This window comes from Pithys albifrons, chromosome 15, assembly GCF_047495875.1.
Source record: "Pithys albifrons albifrons isolate INPA30051 chromosome 15, PitAlb_v1, whole genome shotgun sequence".
NCBI classification, from domain to species: domain Eukaryota; kingdom Metazoa; phylum Chordata; class Aves; order Passeriformes; family Thamnophilidae; genus Pithys; species Pithys albifrons.
In genome coordinates this window covers 16054247-16065717 of record NC_092472.1, presented here as the reverse complement: position 1 = coordinate 16065717, position 11471 = coordinate 16054247, and the positions used below count along the sequence as shown (strand labels likewise).

Below are 11471 nucleotides of genomic sequence, written 5' to 3'. Positions count from 1 at the left end.
AGGTACATGGTGAGGTGTCTTGATAAACCAATTGCTATTTGTTTTATAATTCACTGGGCTCTGGCATGTAAGAGCCACAGTGAGCCCTGTACCTGAGTGAGATAAACTGCATGGCTTGTTGTTGTAATCCAAAATATTCATACAGCTCAGGAATATTTCTAGTAAATCCTAAATATCTTTATTCTAAGCTCAAGCTTTCATTGTCAGTTGCCTGAACTGCATATTCCTCTAATGACTGCTCACAACTCAGTATTTCTGTGATTCAGCTTGCGACGTACAATTTATTTTGTCTGTATTGTCTTCCTTAAGGGAAAATCCACACCAAGAAAGCCTCTATTCTGCAAGGCAAGGGTTCCATTCTACCCAGGAGCCCAGCCAAGAAAACTTTTGTGGCCTACCACCTAGTTTTTACCAGCCACCCATCCAAAGCCAGTTATCACCTCCTCCAAACACCCAGGACAGCCGCGAAACCTCTCCTATGAGTGTCCCTACCCTCCCATCCGTTTCCTCTATGTGCCAACCAACCATATTTAACTACGAGCGTCCAAAACACTTTATCCAGTCTAAGAGTGTGTGCCAAGGGCAACAGCAGCCTCCAGGACCCGCAGCCTGCACAGAGCCAAGCAGAGAGATCAAACAGTCCTCCATCCTCATCCAGCCTCGTAACCCAAGCGGGCAGAAATTCTCCTCCTCGTCATCGCTGAGCTCTTCAATCACGCTCTCCTCGCCCTCCTGTAGTGCCCCCAAGGAGCCCACATATCCCATCACACCTGCATCTGCACAGTCTCCTGCTAGCTCATCCTCCGGGCAGCGCCTCATCCCCGCGCCTAACCAATCCCCCGCGGCCTTCCTGTGCTCAGTGCTACCCTCGCAGCCCGACTATAACAGCCAAACTCCTTCTCCCATGGAGCCTCAGTAAGTATACACAGCCTTCTAACCTCCCCCTGCTTCCCTCTGGCCTGGCCTCTCCCGTGCACTGACCATTCCCAAATCCAAGCCTGGCCGGAGCCAATGGCACAGCTCCCACTGACTTCCCGTGTTAGGAGGCTGAGAGCTTGTCCCTGGGGACTGTGTGGGAGAGGTGGGTGTCCATGAGGAATTTAACTGCACAGTGGTCATGCCACGGGCTGCTGTGGGGGGGTTCTGGAGGCAGTTTGAGTAGTTTAGTTTGATTGGAAAAAAAAATCTCTTAATTAAAGTTATTCAGAACAGCAGATGGACACCCACCTCAAATTAATTTCTTCAACAAACATGGCTTATGAATGGGGAGACAGGGGAAGGCAGTAGTACTTTCCACATATAAACAACTTAGAGAATTTTTCTAGTAAGTCTCAGCAGGATTTTCAGGTTCCACATTATGATGGGACTCTACACTCACCTACAACACCCTTTTCATTAATAATACATGTGAACAGAAAGGCACCTACTTGAAAATTTCACCCCTTTAGACCAAAGACGAAATTCTTTCCTGAATATGTATTATATCATTTTGCCTTTGGGCTGCCATCCAAGTATCTCCCAAGGTCAGTGAGAACTCAAAGGGAGCTGGGCCTTGCCTTCTCACCAACTTGTATTCCTGCCAATATTTGCTGGAGGACCTGGGGAAAGTCAGGGCAGAAAATGCACAAACACTCAACTGGAAATATTAGAAAGGTGATAAGGGCAGGGGGTCCTGCTGGCCTGGGTATAAACCCAGGTTTAAGTGTCAGTTTGCACTCAGGAATTCTGAATGTTTCTGGGGGCTTTCTGAATCCCAGCACTGTGGGAAAAGGAAAGGTAAGATGGGGTGGGTGAGCTGGGGCACTCAGAGTGTTTGCTGAACTCCTGCTGGAGTGTGGGGTGTTGGAAACACGTGTGGAGCAACTGCTGGAGTTTGTGTGTGTAGTGTGGGCTTCTTTGTTTCCATAGCAAAGGGCTTGGGTGCCTCACTATGCTTTTCATACCAGCTGCTCTTGAAGGCAATGCCCAACGAGTTGAGGGACCATTTTCCCAATCATGCAACTAATGGGTAAATGGGGACATGAGAAGTACTAATCAGTTGGGCAAATGATTCAAGTTTTTAAGGTATGACTTGCACAAGTTATTAAGTCCAAGTAGTGCTGGGAGAATTCCAGAATTACAGCCTTTCTACCCTTCTCTAATGAGCAGAACAAATTCCCAAGTGACAGGAGGAAAAGGATTTTGAACAGAAATAATTTCTGACCACAAATGCAGCACATGAGGCTCTGCTGCCCATCACAAACCGGGTTAGATCCTGTCAGAAGAGAGTGCTGTGACCTTTGCAACCCACTGTGATGGATGCTCCTCTTCTCCCAGCATCTCTCAGAATCAAATTTACTATCAAACTCCAGGAGCTGAGTGTGTCTCTTGGCTATGGTTTACAGGATCAGGCTGCTGCACAACAGAGGGATGCTGAACAACGAGTGTTGTGGGAGAACACTCAGTGACTGTCTAAACCAAACTTCATTTTTTGATACCCAATCTAACCTATTCATCTCCCAGATACTTTATGGGTTCATTTGAACCACAGTTTTTAGCAGGTTTCACATTTTTGTGAGCATTCTATGAAGCTGCAGCAAACAGCCCAGCAGGCCCATGGGAATGACTTTGTTTTCTCTTCCTGCATGAGCAGTTTCTCACAGCCAATGTATAACAAACAAGCCAGCATCAACTCTATGCAGAAGACATCAGACCAAGAAATCCGAGGAACAAAAGAGGCCCTCATCCAGGACTTGGAAAAGAAACTCCGATGCAAAGACAACCTTCTCCAGAACAGCAACCAGGTAAGGGAGAGGTGCTGGTGAAAGAGCTGGTTTGCTGTGACCTGATTGGTGCCAGCAGGATGCAGAGACTAATTCTGGTACCCCAGAGGTTGGAGCCTCCAAACTGAGCTGAAAGCAGAAGGGAAATGCAGGAGCAACACTGCCCAAACACCTCTACTCAGAACCTCAACAGATCCCACAAGAGTTCCTTGAGCCATTTATGATTATTATTCTTTCAGTGTGATGTGGCTGATTTTTTCCCTTAGAAATGTTAAAAAACATCTCTTCCAACAGTGACTGTATCTTTAATCATGGTCAGGAGTGGTGAAAAAGGTGTGGGTTTGAAAGACATCCAATCTTTTCATTTTCCAACACCTTCTTCACAGTTATTTTTGCTATTAGAATACAAATAGCTGGGCTGGTGGGTCAGGCTCAGCTCAGGTCCAAGAAGACCCGTCCCAGTGGAGGAAGTGCCAGTGCATGATGGAAACTTGAATGTTATTAAGTCCAGGGTCAACAGAAAGGAGCATGTTTAGAGCTGTGGCACAAATCTGAACTCTCTGCTGTGGATCCTGGTGACCATCATACCCACAGACAGCCAGAAACCCAAGGAGAATCCCTCAGTTCTCCAGACATGATTTCACCCTGGCTTTCAACACTGGGGTTAACAAACCACTCAAAATCATTAGAACCTGGTGAAACACTGGAATATTGGAAAGCTCTTTCTAGAGATTACCCCCACATACAGTAAACTTCTTTGATTTCTTTTTTATATGAACAACAAAACCTGAAAGAAATTACATGAGCTTTTATCATAAAGCCTCTCTCCTGTAAGAAGGTCTCTTAACCTCAGTACTTAATTATTTATTCTGCAGAGGGAAATCCTCTTTACCAAGAAAACCAAAGCTGGGAGAAAAATTTGCTTACCAGAAGGGGAGCCCATTGCACAAGGTAGAGTGGACAGGTGTCTAATGTGGGAACCTTCCTGCTGTCTGGAGACAGACTGGTAAAAGCCCACTGTTTATAGGTTCCATCTTCTTTACCCTGAAGTAGGAAGGAGTTTTTTTCATTATCATCAGTGAGAACACATTTTGGTCATATTTATATATATATATAATTTTAAATAGGGAAGGGGAAAACAAATAGGTCAAATCTGAGTTAATGTGTCCCTAAGAGGAATGTCCTATCTGCTGTGAGAAAGCTTCTCATAGCAAGTCAGCTTTTCTTCCCATAGGAAGCCAGGCTAAAAATAAGGCTTATGCAATCACCACTCTGTGTCCTCCTCCCCTTGTCCTCCAGCAGCGTCTGACCCAACTGGCCAATCTCAGCCACACTTGATACACACTCAGGGTTATTAAGCTCTCACAGGTTTGGCTAAAGGTCTCATGCTCTCTTCTAAAGAAAAGTCCCACAAGCCTCCCAAACCTTTACCTACCCAGCAGCAGAAACACACACACATCTTGTGCACAGCAGAAATTCAGTCAGAGCTTGTTCTTACATCACAAAATCCAGACTCAAACTTTGTGGGAAGCGAAGTGTCAGACGTTCTGGTGCTCAGGGGTCTAACAGCCTCTTCTCAAGTAACCCAACTGACAGAGCCTGAATTTAACTCTGCTCATTTTTATCTCTGTGTGCCACATCTATGCTGTAGGAACTTTCTGTTTCATGCCTGAAGTGTGTCCTTGCCCCCTCTCCATTCAGCACACAGCACTTCAACCAGGGGATGCTGCCCTGGCATAAACTTCCCTCGTGCTTCCAGGGCTAGTGGTGCTCCCCTCTGGCTGTGTCTGCTTCTGGTGTGGCTCTGGCATTTTTGGGAGCAGGGGATGCCAGCAGCCATTGTGCCTTTAGCTCCACAGCTGAATGACTTGGGAAGTTTTCCCAGCTCTAACAGAAAGGTACCCTGGGACTCAGTCTGGCTTCTGAGGATGATGCCATCAGTTACCCATAAATAATCCCAGCAGAGAAAGAGGAGGAGTGGAAGGCCACAGATGGCATTAGAGAGGCTTTGATGAACAGGCAGTTTAATCTTTTATGCATTTCAGTGCTGTATATATTGAGGCTGACTTCAGTAGGCACCAGACTGCAAACCCTCTGGGCCAGGCGTGGGGCATCTATCCAGCTGCTGCTTTCATTGACAGCACCCTGAATTCATGGCATATTAATGTGCTCTTCCAAGCTGATCTGAAATAGTAAATGGACTTGTGACTAGAATTGCTCTCCACTCTGCTTTCAGCGACTGACTTATGAGGAGAGAATGGCTCGCAGGCTGCTGGGACCAGTGAATGCTGCCTCTGTGCTGGACACACAGGGAGAAGACAACATGCAGAATGCACAGGTAGGTGGGCAACTGTCTGTAGAGCCAGGATTTCCTGGGAATTGTGCTGTGAGCTGCTTGTACCTGAGTGGGGCAGAGATGGGGTTAATTGGTCCTGGTGTGGGTGAGGGGGTGGCTCTCCATGGCAGAGCTCTCTGTGCAGGGGGGATTTGGAAGGTGGTGGCAGAGGAGGGGAATTTAAGCACCATTCTCTTGCTGGGCCTGATCTGTAGGAATGCCCTCTCTGGAGAGGAATTGCAACAGCTGCTGCACAGCATGGAACACCCTGCCTGTGACAGGCAGGGAGCAGCACAGGGAGGGATCCAGGTACCCATTTCCAACAGCCCCAGTGCAGGCTTGGCCAGGACAGAAAGACTGACAGCTGTCACTGGCAATGTCAAATAAGTGACATTGGCTACAAAAGCTCAGGGTCTTGGGGCAGGATCAGACGGGTTTCAGCCCTTCTGGGGGTCTGCAATAATGAAGAGAAAGCAAAGCAGTTATTTCAGCAGCCCACATGATGATAGACAATAATCTATTGCTACTGGTATTTTCAAAGAGTTTTAGTTGGAGACTTGCATCATTTGTTGGTTATCCAAGCCAGTTAGAAGCTTCCTGTGGCATTTCTATGCTCAAAGTTAATGGAAATGTCCATGATATGGCCCTGGATACCTGTGCAGCCAAAGCAAACATCCCTCCTGCTGCTGCAGCAGAGCCAGGGGCAGGAAACACCTGCCAAAGGCAGTTAGAAAAACTCCTCCATGTAAGAGACACTTCAGATCCCAGCAAAGGAGGAATACACCATTTGTGCTATTTCTCCCCAACAATCACCTGGTAGCAGCAGGCAAGAAGGGAAATTAGGATGTCAGAGAGCAAGGGAAGCCTCATCTTTTGCAGATACCAAGAAAATATTGAGTCAAAACAGGATGACTGACAAATTTTCAGCATGGGAGAAATGCTGCTTTAAAAAAGAATATTGGAAGCAGAGGTTGGCTTATGTTTGGGACATCTAATTCCCATTATTCAGTCTTATTTTTAAATATTGTAGTCACTGATTCATTCAGCATCCTGATTCCTTGGAAACTTAGTGATAGTCAGTCCATGTAACAGATCCTTAGAGACATCAGCAACTCCATCACCACAGCATCCTTTCACAAGCAATGACTGTACAGACCGTGTGTCAGTGAGCAGATCCAGGCAATTGCCTTTGGACTCAGCACTGAACTCAGTCCAGCAAAACCCTCGTCCATGTACCACTTGCCCTGCACTGAAGGCTGCTTTGTACTTGAACTTTAAACCCAGGCTTAAATGTTCCACAGGACTGGGCCGCAGAGCACACAACCAAGCACTGGAATGGCTCAATGCAAACACTCCAGAACTTTCTATGCAGTCCTTGCCTTATCTGACTCCACTGCTAAAACGAGTCGCTGGCAGCAAACTCTGCTGCATTTTCCAAACATCCAAGCTCCTAACAGGAATCAATCCTGGGTACTTTAGCAGATTTAGTCATGTGATTGTGGAGTTGTCAGCAAGCTTAGTTGGTACTGTGATCTAGAAAGAAAAGTATTTTCCAGCTCAGCAAGTGTCCATTGCTGTTGGTACCATATTTAAGTGGGCACAATACAACTCTCTTGCCAGCGACTCCACTTCTATTCCTGCCATGGGGAAGGACACTCTGTACTTAGAGCTCATTTTAGACACTGCCAGTAGTACTGCTCCTCTCTAACAAAGGTTATTGGCTGGCCCAGAGCCTCGTGGGCCAAACAAAACTGCACCTCTCACCTGTCCAGTGATGAGAAGTTCTGCCATTCTATTCATGGTACCGGTAAATTCATGGCAAAGCCCACGGTGAACACGGAGCCGGAGCCCGTCAGGTCCTGGTGCAGGTGATGAACACGGAGCCTGTCAGGTCCTGATGTAGGTTCCTTCACCTCTTGTCCCAATGCCTTCTGCAGTACAATCAGTTTGCTTTTAAGCAGCAGTCAGTACATAGACTTAAAAAAGCTTCTCATTCCGTTTATAGATCACAGAATCATAGAATGGATTGGGTTGGAAAAGACCTCCAAGATCATCAAGTCCAACCCTTGGTCCAACTCCAGTCCCTTTACCAGATCATGGCACTCAGTGCCACATCCAATCTGTGTTTAAAAATCTCCAGGGATGGTGAATCCACCCCCTCTCTGGACAGCCCATTCCAATGCCTGAGCACTCTCTCTGTAGATAAATCTCTTTCCAAGTGAACTCACCTCTCCTCTTTCTCTTTCCAAGCACCAGAATGCAGAAAACGTCAGGCTGCAGGTTCCTACAACACATGTAAGGTAAATGACAAACTTTTTGACATTCTTCAAGACTTTATTTCAAATGTTTCTAGGCAATGTTAGTTTAACTTCACTACTTACCACTTTTTCTCAAGTTGTAATTACCAAATTCACTCACTTCCTTTCCACCAAACTGCTCCTGATTGTGGATGGTTGATGATGCCCATGATCTTAATCCAGTAAATTCTAAGCATAGCACTAGAGGTTTAAAAACTCCATGTACCTTGGGAAAACACACTTTTTGTTCTAGAAGATGAATTTCTAGCCAAGGGGTGAGAATGTAAGTGATGAAACACAGCACAGTGGAACACAGGCTCCACTGCTCTTGTCAGCTCATTGGGATATTAGGCCAAAGATTAAGGTTATGCTTCTGTGTTGAATTGGACAACTTGAGCAATAGAAGTTGTTGTCCAAAAGCCACTTCTTGCAGATGAAAGACCAACCAGAACTGCAGTGTTGGATACCCAAAAGTGTTGAGGGACTCCAGCTGCAACTGGAGCTTCTATGTCGTTTGTGCTACGGCAACTTTTACACAATTAACTGTCCCTGTCACCTGTTTAGGAGCAGACCATCCTCAAGAGGAGATGAACGTGGACATGACTCAATCCAGGAGAAGTTCTTCCAGCCACGTTTCACACAAGTGCCTGAAGATGTGGTTATTGAGGAGGGGCGGTTCTGCAGGCTCGACTTCAAAGTAAGGCCAACTTCCCTCTTCCCATCCCATTCTCTCTTGGGCTGGGGGGCATGGAGGGAGGTCTCAGAGCTGCAGTGCCTTGGCACTTTAATGAGCCAGAGCACTAATGGCCATGTACACCAAGAAACAGGAGATGGTTAAATATTTCAGCAATAAATAGAATCAGCTGCATAAGAATATGGTTAGAGCTAAACAGTGGTATTGCCACAGATCTCACTGGGAAGAATTAATATTAATGCCCTGCTGAAAAAAAGGCATTTTGACAGGAAAGCTTTGCACTGGGACTCTGCTACTTCAGTGGACACATCCTGGACACACATCCAGGGATGTCTGTCCAGGACTGAAGACTGTGCCCTTTCTGGAACAAACAGGACTTTATTATCTCAAAGCTGTTGAATTCTTCACTGCTTTCTTCTCCCTCACAGGTTAGTGGGCTGCCAACTCCAGATGTGATGTGGTACCAGAATGGAAGGATGGTACATCAAGACCAGTTCCATAAAATGATAGTGTCAGAAAAGGGATTCCACTCGTTTATTTTTGAGGCAGTCAAATCGTCCGACGCAGGGACATACGAGTGTGTGGCTGTAAACAGAGCAGGAGAAGCTTCTTTCACAGTCAAAGTGGAAGTCATTGGTAAGACTGAGAGCACTGAGGTCTACCTGGCAACACAGGGAAAGTCTCAGCCATCTAATGCTTTCCTCCCTGTGTTTGGGACATTAAATAACTAAGAAGCAGAGGAAGCGCTTCAGATATTCAGGCTGAAACAATAACAAACACTATTTTAATAAATATGTCTGGGATGGCATATTTCTTTAAAGCACTTCTAGCAGGGTATTTAGATATAGTGAGATTTAATTGAACTCATGTTATTAATCTCACAGGATTGATAGCATGTGTTAATTGACTCTCCATTTAAAGTGGGTTGTGTTTACTACATCCTTATGCCCATGGGAATTGCCTGCAGGCTAAGGAGGTGCAGCAAGGGACACGTGTCCTCCTGAATTTAGCACTCTGAAATCCTGGAAAACCGAGCATGATATGAGCATTCCACACTTCCAGTAACTCCTCTTTATCCTTCCTCCTTAATTTAGCAAAAGAACATCACACGCCTCCAACTTTCATCTTCAAACCTCAAAGCAAAAAGGTTTTTGAGGGAGATACAGCCAGACTGGAATGCCAGATCTCTGCCATCCCAACCCCTCGGATTTACTGGAAAAGAAACAACGAAATGGTACAATATAATACAGACCGAATAAGGTATCCTACTAATGAGTTGGCCATTGGTGTGTTAGAAAGAAACAACCAGTGTTTGTTAAGGCAGATTTAAACTGGCTGGTTCCTAAAAGCAGCAGGTTGGGAAGCTGGGTCTGCCCCTTGTGTGTGACACCAGTGGCACAGCCCCCTGTGCTGGGCAGGCACAGTCCTGAGAGCCTTTTTTGGGGGCACAGAGGGAAAACTGTGCCCAGATGCCCCTCTGAGTAGCAGCAGCAAGGCCTGTGGAGGAGCAGAGCTTTGGGACTGAAATATGCAGTGTTTCCTCATGCTCTGAGGGTGTGGGGCCACAGAACAGCCCTGGTGCCACCTGGGCTGTGTCACGGTGTGTCACTGGTGGCTCCTCACACAAACACAGTGTTTATGCCTGAACAGTCTGTTGTGCCCTGCAAGAATTGTTGTGGGGCTTCCTTGGCCCCTCAGCCTGTAAAGTGACTCATAGAATCATAAAATCATGGAATGGATTGGGTTGGAAAAGACCTCCAAGATCATCAAGTCCAACCCTTGGTCCAACTCCAGTCCCTTTACCAGATCATGGCACTCAGTGCCACGGCCAAGCTCAGTTGAAAAACCTCCAGGGATGGGGAATCCACCCCCTCTCTGGGCAGCCCATTCCAATCCCTGAGCACTCTCTCTGCAAAGAATTTTTTTCTGATCTCCCACTTCAATTTCCCCTGGCAGAGCTTGAGCCCATCGTGCCCCCTTGTCCTATTGCTGAGTGCCTGGGAGAAGAGACCAACCCCCACCTGGCCAGAACTTCCCCTCAGGCAGTTCCAGACAGTGCTGAGGTCACCTCTGAGCCTCCTCTTCTCCAGGCTGAACACCCCCAGCTCCCTCAGCCTCTCTCCCGCACCACTTGTGCTCCAGTCACTTCTCCAGCCTTGTTGCTCTTCTCTGGCCCTGCTCCAGCCCCTCAGTATCTTTCCTGTTCTGACTGCAACATCTTCTCTCCTTCCCCCTCAAAGTACTGACACGTTAACACCTTCATTTTGCAGTTTGCTCCATGACAACACTGGCAGGATCTGCCTCCTGATCCACAATGCCAGCAAGAAGGATGCTGGCTGGTACACCGTGTCTGCTGTCAACGGGGCAGGAGTGGCCACGTGCCATGCCAGGCTAGAGGTTGCAAGTAAGTGCCAGGTCACAGTGCCACAAAAAGTGCACTTGGGTTCCAAACAGGCCCTCAAGATTAACCCCATGAAGCTCAGACTGCTGGGAGGGTTTCCTTCCAAAGATACTGAACCAGACTAAAAGTAACTATCCCAAGAAAAACTCTTTTGTTTAGTACCAGGACACTGTGGTGTGTCCTTTTCCCTGTTTAAAGACTGTGATTTGATTGGCACCAGGAAGGAGGGGGAATATAAATCTCTGATGTCCAACATATGGGCTTGTCTGGTAAACTCTTCCCAAGGGTTTGCTGGTTTCCAGTGCAGATTAAAGCAGTTGGGTTGCTCTACCATGGTCTTTCTATGGTGGGAAGATACTGTAAGAGGCTTTTTCTCTCTTTTCCAGCACATACAAATAAGCCACTTCCAGCCCCAAAGCAGTTACGGGTTCGACCAACTTTTAGCAAGTACTTGGCACTCAATGGAAGAGGCCTGGATGTGAAACAAGCTTTCTCACCAGAGGGGGAGTTTCAGCGTTTGGCTGAGCAGTCTGGACTCTATGAAAGTGATGAACTTTAACTGGAAATGAGGAGGGAAAACTCACCTAGAAGAGACAGTTACAACATAGATGCAGTTAATTGGTGATTGCTCTAATTAGCAAAATACCTATCTACATATTTTTACTTTGACTCTTGCACATTCAGCTGTTCCCGTTTTACCATGTTAGATTTTATTTATATGGTTTGGTGACTATAACCATTAACTGAGTATTGCATTGTAACTACAAAGCCTAAGAAAGGAGGTTAATTAGTTTTTGCAAGTGTGGGTGGGTTTAGTTCCACCTGTGCTTGGTCACATGCTAAGATGGGTTGGTTTGTACTGCTCTCCAATATCACTCGTGATAATATCAGAAGTCTGTACTATCTGAATATTAAAACCAAATAGACTAGAGTGTTTTTATGAGAATAAATTAGAGGCAAATAAAAATTTAAATAACCAACA

General features: G+C 46.3%; 1 protein-coding gene across 1 annotated transcript; it reads left to right on the top strand.

The window, feature by feature from the left end:
- Window positions 1–386: 386 nt before the first annotated feature.
- On the top strand, window positions 387–11471 carry MYOT (myotilin). The gene is made up of 9 exons (XM_071570104.1): window positions 387–915; window positions 2633–2783; window positions 4999–5100; window positions 7348–7397; window positions 7959–8091; window positions 8517–8724; window positions 9183–9348; window positions 10359–10492; window positions 10876–11471. The coding sequence occupies exons 1-9, from the start codon at window positions 479–481 to the stop codon at window positions 11046–11048; spliced, it is 1554 nt and encodes a 517-aa protein (XP_071426205.1). The 5' UTR covers window positions 387–478; the 3' UTR covers window positions 11049–11471.

Bases quoted from the DNA above. Each gene is read 5' to 3' on its own strand.
- MYOT (XM_071570104.1), top strand. From the start codon at position 479: ATGAGTGTCCCTACCCTCCCATCCGTTTCCTCTATGTGCCAACCAACC. The intron at 2,784-4,998 runs GTAAGGGAGAGG...CTCTGCTTTCAG, and splicing joins TTCTCCAGAACAGCAACCAG to CGACTGACTTATGAGGAGAG. The intron at 8,725-9,182 runs GTAAGACTGAGA...TCCTTAATTTAG, and splicing joins AGTCAAAGTGGAAGTCATTG to CAAAAGAACATCACACGCCT.